This window comes from Hetaerina americana, unplaced genomic scaffold (genome assembly GCF_022747635.1).
Source record: "Hetaerina americana unplaced genomic scaffold, ioHetAmer1.1.p SCAF_3, whole genome shotgun sequence".
Taxonomy (NCBI): Eukaryota; Metazoa; Arthropoda; class Insecta; order Odonata; family Calopterygidae; genus Hetaerina; species Hetaerina americana.
This window is the reverse complement of record NW_027286874.1, coordinates 63,989,258-64,007,608: the sequence shown is the minus strand read 5'-3', so window position 1 is coordinate 64,007,608 and position 18,351 is coordinate 63,989,258. Positions and strand designations below refer to the sequence as shown.

General features: G+C 35.8%; 1 protein-coding gene across 1 annotated transcript in view; it reads left to right on the top strand.

Moving 5' to 3' along the window:
* The window catches only part of rempA (intraflagellar transport protein rempA), a 28,391-nt gene extending 10,410 nt beyond the window's left edge, over positions 1-17,981 (top strand). The window contains exons 15-25 of the mRNA XM_071587863.1: positions 1,236-1,393; positions 3,465-3,639; positions 3,879-4,044; positions 8,447-8,567; positions 9,388-9,661; positions 10,255-10,424; positions 10,544-10,688; positions 13,059-13,268; positions 13,850-14,068; positions 15,269-15,447; positions 16,348-17,981. Coding sequence (XP_071443964.1) covers positions 1,236-1,393; positions 3,465-3,639; positions 3,879-4,044; positions 8,447-8,567; positions 9,388-9,661; positions 10,255-10,424; positions 10,544-10,688; positions 13,059-13,268; positions 13,850-14,068; positions 15,269-15,447; positions 16,348-16,804 — 2,274 coding nt within the window. The 3' untranslated portion in view covers positions 16,805-17,981. The remainder of the gene's footprint in view (positions 1-1,235; positions 1,394-3,464; positions 3,640-3,878; positions 4,045-8,446; positions 8,568-9,387; positions 9,662-10,254; positions 10,425-10,543; positions 10,689-13,058; positions 13,269-13,849; positions 14,069-15,268; positions 15,448-16,347) is intronic.
* Positions 17,982-18,351: the final 370 nt, after the last annotated feature.

Below are 18,351 nucleotides of genomic sequence, written 5' to 3'. Positions count from 1 at the left end.
GTGCAGCTGATGTCATTCTAAAATCCTGTACACCTAATAGAGGGTTAAGGTGAATTAGAAAAGTGGTGGATTACTTATTCTTAGTGTTGAAACTTTCATTTGCATATTGATGGAATAAGTGAAAATCTCAGGTTTATTTTCACTTGTTAATAAACATTCACATGGAAGTATAAATATTTTTAGTATGTGAAATAAAGTTTTCAATAAATGAATCTCTTACAGATAAAAGAGTGCTTTCTTCCATTTTACATCTCTATGAGCCCTTTTTAACCAAATTGAACTCCTTGAAAATAACTTAAGTTAGTGAAAAGAAATTCAGTATTGAATTAAACCCAAGTATGAAAATCAACCTTTCCTCTTAATTTAGTTTGTCAGTATCAAAATCAAATATAATGCACACAGTAATGCATTTGACACTTTCTAATATTGACACCTACGATGGTCGTTGAACAAAAGGCTAAGCCCTTGGGCCTAAGATATCCTATGCTTAGAATCAGGAATTTGGAAATAAAAACCTCCCTCATTGACCTATTTTTCCTACAATAACTGTGAAAATTGTCTACACGCTTTGTTTAATGATTGTTGATTTCTTAATATATGTCAAAAACAAGGGGTTAGGTGGAAGAAGGGACTATCTCATCTTGCTCCTATAAAGATATTTTATTATTATCATTAATATTGGTCAGCTCTGGCAGGTAGAGTAAGTAATTGAAGTAGGATAGTGCAGGGATGTGTGGTATTTCATTTTGCTAGTGCCATTAACAAACTTAACTTTATTTTATCAATTGACCAAGATCATTAAAACTAAGGGGTTTTTTCTGACTAGATGAAAGGGGACATCCCTCCACAGGGTAACTGATATTTTCATTGGTGTCCATCAGCAAATATCATGTAATATTGATTGTTAAAAATAGATGCGATCAGTATATAAAGAATATTTCCTACCTACCATAAAATTTTTCTAAAATCTTCCCCTTGAGATTTATTTTGCAAATCCATAGTCCTGAAATGTATGTATAGTGGTGGCAAGCCTGCACATACCACTCTAGACCTAACTCACGAGTGTAGTTTTTCAGGTTGAGAAGTTTGTGCTCTCCCTATGGATGTGCTTGATTTCGCTAGTGCTATCAAACTAAATGATACTTAAAGCAATACTAAAATATGTACATACACATATATTGTATAAACTGTAGATTATTTCATTCCATTGTGTTATATCATTTTCATTTCTTAAGGCTACTGGTGGTGGACTCTCAGATCGAAAAGTTATGAGGGACTTTGAAGGCCTTGAAGATTGTGACAAGGCCACTAGAGATGCAGTGGTGAATTTCAGCTACTATTTAAGTATGGGGAATATGGATGAGGCCTTCAGAGCTATCAAAACTATTAAAAGGTATATTTGATTGGATTCATTTTGTCATTTTATGTATATGATCATTTTAACTTTCCTTTAATGCCAACCCTTTCCATGTACAGTGCTAATGCTTGTTGTTTGATTACTAAAATGCATATTTATTTTGGGCCAATATAACTGAGGGTTTTACTTGACCTGGGATTGGAATGAATTTTGTTAAATTATGCTGTTATTGATTGCCCTCAGAAGTTGTACTTTTCACTCAGGTGCTGAAAATTATTAGTTTCAAATAGGGTAACATTTACTCAAGAAGAAATCCTTGTGTATAAAAAGTAATTGGACCTATTGAGAAGGAAGAGAATATTACAGTTTTCCTGGAACTGTAATATTTGGCAAGAGAAAGTCATTACTTAATACTTATTAGAAGAAACCATAATACTGAAGGAAATTTTCCATTAAGTGGGGCTAAAAACTTATGCTTAATGGGAGAATAGTAAATCAGATGCTTTCAGAAAAGATTTAGGGCCTCAGTCATAAGTTTTCAGATCACGTCATGAAGTATCCAGAAGATACCGTTGCCTAAAATATGACAGAAATTAACTCTTTAAGTAATGATATGAGAAAGCTGTCATCCATGGGAAAACTTGATTGAAAGTAAAGAGCTTTTTGCATTTTATGATGTCATTGAGACTATAATTACTAGCCTGATGTTGAATCTTGCTCGAGACTATTTGTATTGATTATAATAGATTCCATGAATGAAAGGCTATTTTTGGTCGCATTTCTACATTGGAAATCGGTATTGATAATTGTGTAAAAAATGATTAAGAGATAATGTAACATGGTGCATACAGTTGATTTTAGTTTTCCATAGGAGCAGAGTGGCCACTCAACCTTGAAATCCATGAATCTGTCTTGTGTTATGAAAACTGGGATTTACTCATAAATTTCATGTTCAAATTCACAGTTCAACATATTTGGGTCCCTTCATCATTATATCTGATTTCAAGCAAGCCAAGAGATCAGTTTTAATTCATCCCACATCTCCAGTAATTATATTGCTATATTTCAATTTTATCTTGTAACATTTATTTGTCTAAATAATGCACTTCCAATATTTGTCTTAAATATGCTGGAATATGAAATATTTCATACAGACATTGTTCCCACTAAGGCAATGTAATGGTTTTTGCATGGTGCAAGGCAAAAATTAAATATCACTTCAGCATTTGCTCATTGTTATTCTGACTGATGGCCATATAGTTTCCTAGCCTTTGTTGAAGTCACAAAGGAAGTGATTGTTCCCAAAATTCAAATGATCCAATTTATGTATGTGGAAACCTATTTTGTGTTAGATTTATCCGAGTACAATTTCTGTCAGCCTTCGAGCATTTGATTATGGTGGGCAAGTGAGGTGGTAGGTAAGTGCTGCAAGATACATGCCAGCAATGGTGATACTTGTGGCCACTCTTCAGAAAATGTAACTGTGTGTTCACTCCATTAATTACTTTTTTCAACTCTTAAACTTAAGTAAATCTGGTTTACGCTCAAATATAATCAACTGCAGCAGAAAAATTGAATATTTTCTACAGTTAATGCCAGTCATATTTATCAAAATCTATGCAGATTATTGCCAGTATTCCCATGAAAATGGAATAGTTTTTTTGCTTGAAATGACAGATTTAAACTTAGTTGATGCTGAACCATAATAGTGTATTTAGATATTGTTTTCATTTCATCTTAAGCACCTAGCATTATCAGCCAAATCAACAGCCATTCAATCTTTTGGTTAGTCAGTTTAGATTTCTGTAATATCTGAGTAAACCTATCTTTCAAAGTGAAGAATTTTTAATATTATTGTGAAGCATGACTTTTATGTATTGAACTGAATGTATTGTGTATTTTGCTGTTATGCTGTGCTCTTTTAATTTTACTCACTTTCATATCCAAGTATTTATCATGTTCCATTGTGACAGTGCTACTTGCAGTAGTTATCAATATAAATAACTTTCATATGGTGTTTACATCCATTGTATTAATTTATGTTAGAAATATTGTGTGTGTTGAAATGCATTTAAATGTATCTATTGCATTTGGCATGATGATGAAGTGGCTCAATTTGGGAGAACATGGCTAGAATGTGTGTTGAAACTAAGCAAGTGGATGTGGGAGCTGTTTGTTTGGGACATATGGGAAATGCCATTGGTGCTAGAGCACTCAGGAAAACTGCTGGTGCTCCTCTGGATGTCCGAGTGGCTGTTCTTGCTTTACATTTGGGACTCATAGTAAGCATGCTTTTTATATTGGTTTAATTTTTGAATAGTTATTTTAAATGAATGAATAATGTACAAATATGTAAATACGTATATAAGATGTTTTAGTTGAAGGATTTTAGTAAATGTGGTAATTTTTGATATGACATATCTATTGCTAAAGATTTAGATCTAAAAATTTAAAAAGTTTGTTTTTTTTTACATTTTCATTTTCTACTTATTTGAAATACTTTTCCAATTTGAAATTAAAGGCAGAAGCAGAAAAACTACTCAATGGTTGTGGTCGGTATGATTTGTTAAATAAATTATATCAAGATTCCAATCGTTGGGAATTGGCCTTGCAAGTGGCAGAAGAACTTGATAGAATTCATTTGAGGTCAACATGCTATAATTATGCTAGACACCTGGAAGCTCAAGGTAATGGATTGACACAGTTAATTGTTAATTAACTCCCTTTGTTAATATTTAAGAATGTATGGATTTGCATTTTATATTATTACAAACTTGAATATACAGTGTGAATCATGTTCAGGGAATTTTTCATTATATTTATAAAAAAACTGACAAAAATCATGATTAATATCTCAGTACAGTATTTTCAGTGCTATGGAAATTAATAATGCATTATGTAATTAATTTTGCTTTTGGTTTTGATTTACACATGGTCTGTGAGATACTTGTCTTATAATTTGCTTTGTGACTTGCTTTCTGAAAATATACATTTACTCACGAGTTGTGCAGACTTCCTTGATGAGTCATTTAATTCTAAATGTTGAGAATAACTTTTATTAATTTCCTTACCATTGAGTTAGCTGCAAGCTCAGGGTTTTAATTGGCATTTTGGCCTTAAAAGTACACTTTGACTTATACTCAAAGATATATACTATTTACTATATATTTAGGGCTTAATATTGTATAGTTGTATTTTTCTCGATCTAATTGCTGTTGGTATTGTCTATTAGTGGGTTAGCTTTACATTGAAATCCCCTGCGCACCTTATTGTTTGTCAAGGAAAATTAAGACTCATTAAAATATGATGGTGGAATTATTATTGGTTAGGTGGAGGGTCAACAACCATTGATAGCCAATTATGTTCCAATTTAGAGGTCAAATGGGGACTCCAATCAATTCTCATTGGCATGTCACCAGAGCAATGTACTCGGGGAGAAGAGAGAGGTGTGTTGATGGAGTTCGTAATATTAGTGCTGGGCTCTACAGTGGTTGCAAGTAGTTTTAAGGTCTATGTAATAAAATAATGTCTAGACCATTGTAGTTCTATACAAAATATATCCCTCCCCGGACTACAACCTTGACGTGGTGGAAGGGCTTGTGCGTTCCGATGACCCCTAGAGCTGTGCTGGCGGGAGTAATAATTATTGCTCCTGGCAGGGTCACCCATGCCAGATAGGTCGAAGGTTAGGAGCCAGACGAAAGGTAGTCCACGCAGCATCTGTCCCTCAGTGAGGCGGCTGCGATGGCGTCTAACCCCAGTGGGGCGGCCAGTAAGTGATGGTGTCACGTTAAAAACACTATTGAGGAAGGCAACGGGAAACCATCTCAATTATCATTCCCAAGAAAAATATGATGGACTATACAGATATTTTGAGTCCTGGCAACCACGGGGCTCGGCCCAATCGGCCGTGTGTCGTGCCCGGCAGCGGGGGAGGCAAGGCTTCCGCGGTCGTCATCCCACGAAACCCTTGCAAGGGAAAACCAGAAGCAGCAGGACAGAAGACGCAGGAAAAGGAGACCGAATTGGTTAGAATAGGAACGTGGAATGTTAGGACAATGATGAGGACAGGGAAATTGGAGAATGTTAAGTGAGAGATGGAAAGGGGAAAAATAGATATTTTAGGTCTATGCGAGGTGAGATGGAAAGATAGCGGGGATTACTGGAGTGATAATTATAGAATAATATACAGCGGCGGGGACGAGAGCCAACGTGGGGTTGCCATAGTATTAAATGAAGAGGTAGGAAGAAGCGTATCAACATAGAGCAGGTAACGGATAGAATACTACTTAGTTATTATTCAGGTATACATGCCACCGAGCAACCATTAAGAAGAAGAGATCGATAGGATATACGACCAGTTAGAGGACGTAATCGCGTGTGTTCCTGCAGGGAAACATTTGATAGTGATGGGGGATTGGAATGCGACGGTAGGCGAGGGAAGAGATGGTGATGAGGTGGGAGACTACGGTTTAGGCAAAAGGAATGACCGCGGGGAGAAAGCAGTTGAGTTCTGCAGGAGACGGGGGCTAGTCATCACCAACACTTGGTTTAGACACCACAAAGGACGCAGGTATACATGGAATATGCCAGGTGACTCAGGAAGATATCAGCTAGATTATATCCTGGTTAGACACAGGTTTAGGAACAGTGTGATAAATTCGCACAGCTTCCCGGGAGCAGATGCGTACTCTGACCACAATTTAGTTGTTATGAAATGTAGCGTACGTTTCTAAAAGATAAGGCAGGGGCGGCGAGTTAGAAAATGGAATGTAGAAGCATTAAATGGTTTGAAAAGGAAGGAATACAAACAAGCGGTAGAGAAAATCATGGAGGATGGTAAAGAGCTTAGTACTATCGAAGAAAAATGGGAAATGATCAAGAAAGGGTTGTCTAAGGCTGCTAAAGACACTATTGGAACCGTTAACGCTAAAAGGACTAGGAAACCATGGATCACGGATGAGATGATTACAAAGATGGATGAGCGGCGAAAATGGAAGAATATAAATACAGAATTGATCAAAATGAAGTACAAAGAATTGAACAATAAATTGAGGCGGGCAGCAAATAAAGCAAAAGAAGCATGGTGGAAGATGCAGTGCGAAGATATGGAAAGTCTGCAGAGGAAGGGCGAAATCGGTACGCTGTACAGCAAAGTTAAATCTTTATCGGGAAGTAAGAAAGGGAGATCAACGATAGCAGTTATAGATAAGGTGGGTAAGGTAATAGTTGACGCAGGGAAGATCCAAGAGAGATGGAAGGAGTATATAGAAGAACTGTATGGTAAAGAACTCAGACCAACAAAGTTAGACATTGAAAAAGAATATGACGTAGAGGAAGACAGCTTAGGTCCAGGCATACTAGACAATGAGATAGAAAGGGCATTAAGGGAGATGAAACTAAATAAGGCCATGGGGGTGGATAACATTCCCGCGGAACTATTGAAATGTTTAGGAAAATGTGGGAGGAAGAGGCTATATAGGCTCATTCGTAGTATTTATGAGGAAGGTATCTGGCTGGAAGACTTAGTGAGATCAGTTTTAGTTCCTATTCCGAAAAAGGTAAAGGCTACATCTTGTGAGGACTACAGGACAATAAGTTTGATATCCCACACAGCTAAAGTTGTTCTCAGGATCATAAACAAAAGGATAGAGAGTAGGGCAAATGATTACTTAGGGGATGATCAGTTTGGGTTTAGGAAGGGGAGAGGTACGCGTGATGCCATTGCAGTAATGAGATTATTAATCGAGAGGAATATTGAACACAACCAGGAGGTATTTGCCTGTTTCGTAGATTTCGAAAAAGCATTTGATAGACTGAATTGGGAAAAACTAATGAGTATTCTGCAGAAAATAGGAATAGATTGGAGGGAAAGGAGGCTAATCCTCAACCTGTACATGTCTCAGACTGCCCAGGTGCGGGTGGGAAACGAGGAGTCCGGATGGGGTGTTAGGAAGGGGTGTAAGGCAGGTTTGCCCATTATCACCGTTGCTGTTCAACCTGTATGCAGAGGAAATGATCAAAGAGGCATGGGAAGAACTGGAGGTAGGAATGAAAGTGGGCGGGGAATTCGTAAAATCAGTTAGGTTTGCTGATGACCAAGCTTTAGTTTGTCAGTCAGCCAAGGGGTTGCAAGCATTGCTGAGTGAATTGGAAATTCAGTGCGACAGGTATGGGATGAGAATCAATATTAATAAAACAAAGGTTATGCGATTTTCTAGAAAGAAAAAGGCCAAGCTTAACATTAGAATAGGAGGGCAAAAACTAGAGCAGGTAGAACAGTTTACGTATCTCGGTAGTGTTTTGGACCAACAAGGTCAAAGTAGTAGGGACGTAAGGAGGAGAATTGCGCTGGGAGAAGAGGCTTTCACAAGGAGGAGGGAGTTGATGACGGGGACGTTGAGTAAGGATGTTAAGAAAAGACTCGTAAAAACTTTGATATGGAGCGTAGCTATGTACGGCACGGAAACGTGGTCATTGAAGCAGGAGGATAGACGTAGATTGGAGGCTTTTGAAATGTGGGTCTGGAGAAGAATGGAGAAGGTGAAATAGAGAGAGAAGAAAACAAATGAGGAAGTATTTGGTATGGTGGGTGAAGAGAGGGGTTTTTTGGGAGAAATCCTATGGAGGCAGGAAAAGTGGCTGAAGGGGGTGTTGACCGGCAGTGGGATGTTGAAGACTGTGATAGAGGGGAGAATGTTCGGCAAAAGAGGAAAGGGAAGGAACAGGATAGGGATGTTGGACGGGATGAAAGGAGGAAGAAAGTACTCAGAGATGAAGAGGGACCTGATATAGAATAGGATGATGGATTTTGTGTTTTGTTAGGAGTAATAAAATGTTGGTCTGGTAGTTGTGTCCATCCAAAAACCTACCTTAACCGGTAGATTACCTTTAAAAAAAAAAATGCCTCCTGGTTGAAATTAGTATTTATCCAACACTATTCTGCTTTTATCTATTAAAAGTATTAAAAACTTCGAACAAGTAAACCAGCCTCAGGAAGTGAGGTTTTGTAACTATTCAATCCATTAATTTTGCCAAAACTCCTTAATTAGTTTATTGTTATTAATTTTTTCATCTTATACACTTTAGGAGATATCAGTCGAGCCATTACTATGTATGAAAAATCAGAAACTCACCGTACTGAAGTTCCAAGGATGTTATCTTGCCATGAAGAGCTACTGGAAAGTTACATGAAACAGACAAAAGATCAGTAAGTGCTTAGGGGTGATAAATATTTTTTAAAGTAGTAGAATTATAAACTGGAGACAAGTATTAGTAAATAAGATATGTGACAGGAAACTTGTGTGATTTTACAGAGATAAACATTCCTGTTTACTCCTGGCCTAGGGTTGCACCCTTTGATAGAAACTGACCCCCTGAAGACAAGAAAAGTAACATTAAAATACTAGACTGAAATCATTGAAAACATTTAGGGCAAATACGTTCATTGGTCATGTTGTATTTTAATGTTCAGCTTAAAAGTATAAATATAGCTTTTATTTTTGTTGTAATCACTTCTAATTAATGGAAAAAGTCAAATATTCTTTCCATGAATAAGAAGTGATAGCAACAGCATGATGGTTTCCACCCCTAATCCATTCTGATAAATGATCCCTACTACCTTTACTCATTAGCAATACTTTTCAATTGGTACTTGTATCCCTGCCATGGAATTTGTTTAATGACAGGGTATGCATTCATGTAAATTTAGGAAACTGGGATATTTTTTTGGAGGATATGTTAAAATTGAATTAAACCGATTTAACTCTGTCTATTAAACGTGAATGTCAAACATAACATGAGCAAAAGTTCAAATTCTCAAGGAGTGGCTATCATTCATATTTAGATGGCCCTTGGAAAAAGTGAATTTTCTTTTTTGCTATGATGTTCATTGCCTTTAAACTGGTTGATTAACTCTCAATATTTATTTTTGGAAATTTCAATAAGATGATACAGCAGATGTTGTTTAATATGATTGGAAAGGTAGTTTGCTGATGTATAAATGCTAAAACATTATTGGAAACTTTCAGAGTACTTGGTAGTTGGTGGGGCAAGAGACTTGAAACTAAAGGAGAAGTACAGGGAGCACTGACGGCTTATGAAGAAGTGGATGACAGGTCATCGCAGGTTCGCCTACATTGTCGGTTTCACAATGATATTGAGGCAGCGGAGAAATCTGCTGGATCTGACCCACCAGCTCTGTTCGAACTTGGGAGAGAGCTAGAGAAAAGGGGTAAAATAGAAGGCGCTGTCAGGGCATACACCCGAGCACGTGCCTATGGAAATGCCATACGTGTATGCAAGGTAATGATAAAATATATGTTAGTTTTCATCTTAAAAAATACAGTTATCAGTTAGCTTGCCAATCCAATCGAGTGCCACTATGATGTTGGTCATGCAGTTGAGAGAGGGTATTTTTTTAAGTGTTAATGCCATTGGCTTGGGTTAGATTGATATATGTAAAAACTTAGATGTAGTAACTGCTACAATTGTGGATGCACAGATGGTAGAGAACACGTGCTTGTGTGAAAAAAGAATTTAGGAGCCCTTGACTGAGTAAAAATAATTAATTTGCATTGCAGATGCTATTGTTTCATATCCAAAGTAAAAAAAATGTTTTTTTCACTATATTTATTGAAAAGAGGACTGCAAAATTTCTTTGGTTTGATGTATTTTGTGCAATTTAAAAAAATTGACAAATGCCTAATTTCAATCATGTGCATAGTTTTTCCTTGGCATTTTCCAGTTAATATTTTGTAAACATTTTGTCCATAATTATTTTGTCTAAAAATTTTATTTAGTTAGTTATAGCTGTTGAATATTTGAATGTAAATGGAATGAATGACAATCTGATATATTTGGTGTAAAAATAATGATTTATTCATGAATTTGCTTAGGAATATGATATGAAGGAAGAACTGTGGAGTGTTGCTTTGACAGCTGGATCCAATGATCAACTTGATGCCGGGAGATACTTTGAAAATGCAGATCCTCCTGCTCCCGAGAAAGCTGTCCATTTGTACCATAGGGCAGGTTTGCTGCACATGGCATTAGAATTAGCCTTTAGGTAAGTTTCTACATTATGATATTTCTATTACAATGATGCTTTTCATATAACAATTCCTTTGACGTTCAGACTTTAGCTACATATTATTATGTTATTGCTTTTGTCCTTCATTTTTGCAGAACACAGCAGTTTAATGCATTACAATATATTGCCATGGATCTCAATGCCAATTCTGATCCAATGCTTTCACAAAAATGTGCTACTTTCTTCATCAAGAATAAGCAGTATGAAAAGGCAGTCAATCTTCTTGCCATGGCTAAAAAGGTAATATTCTCTAAAACAATAGAAACTTGTGTAATTAAATCTCAACTATCTAGCCCTCATATAAGCAGTTCCTCTTAAGTCTCCTGTCCAAGGGTTACTTGGTATGAGGTTTGTTCAAAAACTTCCAGAACTTTTTTACAACAAAGAAAAGACTTCCCTGGCAAATTATTGGTCAGGGTTCTCGTCAAAGTAGTCTCCTCCCCAAAGTATACACTTACCCCTATAGTGGTGTTTCCCCTTTATGAAACAGTCGTGGAATTCTTCTGAAGTACTCATAAGCTCCCCTGTCAAATTTTTTCTATCTCTGGGATGGTGGCAAAACTTTTTCCTTTGCGCAGGATTTTTAGTGCGGGAACAGGAAAAAGTTGCATTGAATCAGGTCCGGTGAGTAGGGTGGGTGGGGAAGCACAGTGGTCTTGTTTTTGGCTGAAAGTTCACGAGTTCTGAGAGACAAATGAGCTGGAACATTGTTGTGGCGAAAAGACCACTCGCTGCCCTTCCAAAGTTTTGGGTTGTATTTGCCTGATTCTCTCTCTTAGACATTTCATAGCCCCCAGATAGTACTCTGCATTGCTTTTCTTGCCTTTTAGGTAGGTATTCATGCACAAACCCCATAGCATTGAAAAAACAGTTAATATCACCTTGACAGCAAACTTGTCCAGCTTTTTTGGGGTGGGGGTATGTTTCACCAATCCATTGGGAAGATTGCTCTTTTGTTTTGATGTCATATCTGTGAACCCGTGAGTCATCACCTGTTATGATCCTGGACAAGGTTTCATTCTCCTCAGCTCGATCAAGCATGTTCCTGACAGACTTGAACTCAATTTTGTTTCTGGTCTACTGTCATCAAGTGAGGCACAAATTTGATGGTGGCTCAATGTATCATCAATTTTTCAGTCAGGTTTTAATAGTACAAACCAATCATGATGCCACACTCTTCAGCAAGTTCCCTGACCGTCAAACGTCGATTTGCTTGAACGCGATAATTCACGTTCTCTATTTGGGGGTTATCAATCACTGTTGATGGTTTTCCAGACTGCTCGTTGTCTTCCACTGATTGCCGCCCTTTTTTGAACTGGGTAAACACTCAAAGCACATGGTACATTTCACAGCATCCTCCCCATAGGCCTAGGTAATCAACTCAAAGGTATCAGTGGAGGATTTGCAGAGTTTCATGCAGAATTTCACCGAACGCTACTTCTTCAAAGAGCTCATTTCCACATAACCGATTTTTCACTGCACTCCATGAACCCTCCATCACATAAAAATCCGTATTTGATCGACAAATTAAGATATCAACAAAGTGGTTGAAGGTGATTATTAAGGAAGTTTCTACAAGCACAATGTCTCCAAGCAGATTAAAAAATGACCAACTGTAGGCATCCTATTCAAAAATTTGGGAACCTTTTGAACAGAAAATGTGCATGGAATTATACTTTGTTTATATTTTAAAACTGTTTGAAAATAGATGGCTAATAATGTCTTATTTTAACTAGAAGAGTCTAGTAATTCTACATTTGCTTGACATATTCACTTTAGAAAAATGGGAATCCTAAATAAATTGCAGTATCAAACCTCTAGTACAGACATGTAAAACTTAAACGTATAGCATATTTAAAACAGTGTTAAGTGTCATTAAATATGACCAGGCATCTAGATTAGGTGGGCACTAATAAATGTAAAATGTTCCTAGCATTGAAGACTTTCAACTTGTATGTGTCTCAATTTATATTTTTTATTGCCTGTGCAAGTAATATTAATAACACTTCTTTTTTTCCACCTCATGTTACCACCTGTTCAAATGGTCAACTTGTAACTCTTGTCATTGTGAGACCAGTACAAAGTAATTACTATTAGTGGTTGAGAAAATTCCTTGCAGCATTAATTGTTACATTATACCTAACTAGATATATTGTACATAGTAGGCAAGAAGCTCTTTGGAGTCAATAATGCCCAGAATGTTTTATTGTACCCATTACCAATAAAGGCCCAATTACCTGAATGTCAAAATTGGAAAAGAAACGGAATGGGAAATGAATAATGTAAATGCCATTAAAGTTAAAATTGGAGGATGACTCAGTATGGAAGTTCACTTTAAAATCAATATGCATTAACTATCTTTTCATTGATTGTAAACCACAATCCCAAAGGCAAAGTATTTGACATTACTGATTGCATCCCTGACAAAAAAATGTGCAAAAATTACGCATGGTAAACTTTCAGTGATTTTATTTGGTGGCAAAAAGAAACCACTGGAGTTCATGTGGCATCTTGGAAATTTTGAATGTTCATATAAGTAGGTTTCATATCATTACATGTTCATGACAATTCAGATAATTCAAATATTTTTTTCTTTTCTTTATTCTACAGTATAATGAAGCATTAGATTTATGCATGCAGCATGATGTTCCATTAACTGATGAACTAGCTGAAAAGCTCACTTTGGAAAAAGCTAAAGATAAGTCATCTGGAGATGGTGACACAGAAAGATCTGAGCTGTTAGAGAAAATGGGTGAAATCGCTGTATCTCAAGGAAACCTTCATCTTGGAGCCAAGAAATACACGCAAGCAGGAAATAAGGTTTTGTACAAGTTTATCAAATATTAGTGTGCCATTCCATCTACTAAGAAACCATAATTGTCTACTCTAAATTAATTTCTTGTTAAATTCAAATGTTTTTTTATAATGATATGATAATTTATATGCAAACAGTAATATAAAAAAGAGGCAATGTTAAATTTTTTGTTGAATCGGGAGACTGTAGTGAATATGTGAGCGAATTACGCAAAAATTTAGTCATGGAAAGTGGTCAATGTGATTTGCAGTTCATGTAACTTTTAACTGCGTTTCAGCATAAAAAAATTACTGTTGCAATTCCCTGCTGAAATAGTTTGCTATATAAAAAAATGATGGAATCACGTTGTACCTTTCCTCAAGTCTACATAATATTCATTAGTGAAAATATTTTTGCAGTTGCTTTTCAGAGGTAACTTGTTCTTCACAGATGTGGGATTACTGATTGTTTTTAATATAATGAATACATATCATATTTTGCAAAGGAAGTATTATAATTATAAATTTGGAGAAGACTCTGAAGAAGGCATGTTTATGCAAATTTATTCTGCATTGGATATAGTTCTGATATTTTATTTTCGTTCCAGATTAAAGCCATGAAAGTCCTGCTAAGAATTGGTGACCCAGAAAAAATCGTTTTCTTTGCCAATGTATCACGGCAGCGGGAAATCTATGTCATGGCTGCTAATTATCTTCAATCATTAGATTGGCAAAATGAGCCCAGTATTATGAGGAACATAATCACCTTCTACACGAAAGGGAGAGCACAACATTTATTAGCAAGTTTCTATATGGCTTGTGCAGAGGTATGCTGTGTGTTTTATTGATATGTTAACTTTTTGTTATTGCCTTTTAAATGATCAAGAGGGAACATTCATTCATGCAAGTCTATTTTATGTATGATTATGTAGATATCCATGCAATTCATTTCATTATTCATTATGCATTCATTCATCACCAAATTTAGTTCTTTGGTTAAATATCTCTTATATTGTGAAAAGGTTTTTTTTTATTTCTTTTTAATTATTCTATGCATGAGCTCCAAATTTTGGAAGCATATGCTGTGGAAATATCTAGTTTTTGAGGCTGAGGATGTGAAGAAAGGGAAAAATAAGCATGAAAATGCAGTGCAATTGCTGCTCTGTGTCATATGGGCCAAATGTGTGTTTCAAGTACATCTCAGGATTCATTTGTTAAAAATTTATCATCTTACCTTTTTATTTGCATAAATTATGACTTGATTAAGGTATTAATCAATGAAACTAGGTCAAAGGAATAGCTTTAAACATCAATCCAATATGTTTTTTGTGTTAAAATTATGGCTGAAAGTTGACAAGCAAAAACATATGCAGTAAAATCTTATGCGCATTAGTTTTCACTCTTGCTCTACATTCTACGAGTGTGATATCTTCATTTGAGTTCCATCATTTGTGTATGCCTCTTTAATGATGCTCAAATGGACCTAGAAAATGTTTGCTTAATCAATCAATTTGTAATTATTTGAGCAGCTTAACTCAAGTTAATGAAGCATCTGTTATCTTCTTTCCTTAAATTTTCCAACAGCAACAGTAACTTTTAACGGAGTCATCCGCTAATGTGCATTTCAATGCAACAATTTCAGAGTGTAAAAATCATTCGCCTTGACTGGGATCCCAGTCAAGGCGAATGATTTTTACACTCTGAAATTGTTGCATTGAAATTTTACTTACTAGTTAATTTCAATTGGTTCATTCCCACATTCTCACTCTTCTCTTATATGATTGATTACCAGTTCACAATTTTTTAACTGTAGTGTTAAGCTTCCATAAGATGAGGAAATTTTTCATGTTCCTCCTCGCCTATTTCATACATGTACATAGAAGCTATATTATTTATTAGTTTGTATACCTTGAAAAGTGCATATGCCGGTGGCTCACTCTGGTGCATAATGCAAATAAATGCCACAGTCGGTTGCCAAGATTTGTAAAGCATGAATGTTAATATGGTCAATTTTGAATGATTTACAGGTTGAAATTGACGAGTTCCAAAACTATGAAAAAGCTCTCAGTGCCTTAGAAGAAGCAAAAGTTTGTCTCACACGAACTATTTCCAAGGGGAGTAATGTAAATAGTGAAGAGGTACGAAGGAAGGGCGAAGAGATTGAAAGACGTACTCGTCTTGTGAGGCACTTTGTTGAAATTCAGAGGTAAGGTATTTTTACATGAAACCTCTAATTTAATTTATCAAGAATGATAATATGTTTTTGCTTAAAAAGTTGATTTATATTGATATTAGGTTATTGCCTTGAAGTAATTACATCTTGATGAAAGCTTTATCATGAAGTTTTGTGCTATATATCTTGTCAGGTAATCGAATTCCTTTAAGTCACTCATCTGACTTAATATTTCATTACAATTTACAGCTCTTGATTTTGTTTAATTTTTGTGACGGATGAGTCGTGACATCAGCTGTTTCACGAAGTAAATTAACCTAAAAATAATACTGTGGTAGTAAAAATTAATGCAAAACTAAACTCAACCAAATGCTTCGATTGCTAACTAATAGGGACAGATTGTTCTCAAGTAGTAAAGCAACCCTTACTTGAACCAGTGGCAGTACGGAATATTGAAATTCCTTGTGATTCAAGCTACATTAATACATCATCTACTTGGGTCATTCAATAATTCCTGAGGAAATCCAAGACAAAGCCCCTGTAGTATTGGAAAAGGCTTGCTTTCAGTAAGCCTCATTTATCACTAGACTGCTATTCAAGTTTCAGCTATATCCATCATATGGTTTCATTTTCGTAGTCATCATTTGAAACAACTTTTATATTTAGAAAAATTGAAAATAGTTAGTTTTGTGGAGTGATTAAAAACTGCTATTTCAAAGGCTTAACACTGAAAGAGATCGAAGGCAAGTTAGATGAAGTTCATAGAGCATATGCGCCTGTGTTTGCAACTCTTTGCAATTGGGTAAATGAGTTTTAATATGGTCAGTTGAATTTGTTATTTTTTTAATTCTGTAACATCAGGCTGGTAAGATTTTTAGGGAGACTAAGTATAAAAAATTTTAATCATGTGATAAATTTTATTCCAATCGTCAGACAATACAAACAAGATCCTGAAGGGGCCATCCAGCGTTGCCAAATATTATTGGAAGAGTGGCAAGTTTCTGGTGAAGATGCGGTGAGACGTGGTGATGTGTATGCCTTTGTGGCAGAGCACTATTCAAGGGAAAAGAATGAAGAGGAAGTCCTCCGCTTGCTCAGAGAAATGAGAGAGGTTCTGCCTACTGGAACCAGCTTGACATATTATGTTGATGCTTCGGCTCTATCTAAGCTGAGCTCTGAAGTAGCACAAATGCTGAAGAATGACAGGCGGGAAAGCAGAAGTGTGAGCCGGGCATCTGCCATTCATGGAGATGAGGATGAAATTGCAGAAGTGGAAGAAATCGAGGCAGTGAAGGAAGAGGAGGAAGAAGAGGAAATAGAGGATAAAGCATTGAACAAAGAGAAGAGGGGTTCTCTATTTCGCTCCAATGGTAAGGTGTATGCAATTTAAAGTGGCTCATTTGCTCCTCATAGTGCCCATGAGGAAGGATGATGGAATGGCAGGGAGTAGATTTTCATGTTGGGCCTGCACATTAGAATATAATCTGGAAAAAGAAATGCAATGATTTATCATGGTAATATTATTTGAACAAATGTTTAAGGTATTCAAAACAAAAACTGCTATCATTATTTATGTGCAATGATATTGTTTATGATGTATTCATTTTGGTTGTGAGCTCGTTGTGATAAAATCAGGGTCAACACTGTCATAATCATGGTAATGAATTTAGTGTTCATTCAGCTCATTGATGTCTTTGTTGTAAATATTATTTTTCGAAAGAGTTCATTTTAAATGTACTTGTCCTGTGAACAAGTATTTGTTGTTTATGTTTTGTGTTATAATTCTTTGCCATTAATGCGCTATGGTTGTCTGAAGACCATCCAGCCATCACAGTTGAAGTGTTATTGGAATTAGTTGTTTCAAAGTTTCTATTAGAGAATAAGAAATGGTTATTTGCGTGTGGAATTTTAATAATATTGGGACCAAAGGTCTAATTCATGCTCCAAAAATGATCCGTCCAAATGCCCTGATGTGAAAGAATATCCATCCATTTTCTAATGTATAAGTAATTATTTTTTAATGATGGAATGAAAATTTTATGTGTAGTGTGTGTTGTGTATTAAAGGTTAGCTGAAAGGAATATAGAAAGTTCATTTTAAAACAATCACAGAAATGGTTTCTACATTTTAGTTGTTCAGTTTTATCACATGTAAAACTTAATCAGTATAAATGCTCATTTGACAAAGGAAGTTGCAATTGCCTTTGTTCGGTCGATTTTACAGATTGTGTATTTTTTTATAATTTATATCTCCTTTTGTTGATTGATTCATTTTTTGTTGCTTGCAGCTGGAGCGTTTGCTCATTCGTAAATTATCATCTGGGTCTGTGGATGATTATTTACTTGGTTTTGGCCAAAGGTGGCTGACATGTTTACTGTGATACTTAACATTCAACCAAAGCTTTATGTTTTAAAAAGAGTGCGCAATTATACAGCCGTCTTCATTTGTGTAGAAAAATGCTCTACCTCAAATGATGTCTGGAAATAGCAGCTCCTCAGTTTGGTTTATTCCTTACTTTGTAGTATTATTAGCTGCCATTATATTGTTTTACCAATGATCTCTACTTGTGTGACATGCTCAAAGATGTAATTTAAAATAAATAAGTTTAAGTTAACTGGGCTATCATTCACATTCATTCAACTTATTCCTTATTCCAAAGTGCCTTTACTCGAATTTATTCTGATCATAATGGGTTTACTACTCCGGTGGGAAAATGGAAGTTTGAACCGATACCACATCATTCTTGGATTCCTGATGCACAGGTAAAAAGTTCCAATCGTCAATTGTTCTATTCTTTCCATCCATAGTAAATTGTGATGTCGTAACCTAAGGTGAAGTTATCTGAGAAATGAATGGCAAAGAAATGAATCAAAACTGCAATTGTCCTAGCATCTCCCTGTGAGGACATATTAATGGAATTGTAAGAGAAATCCCAGA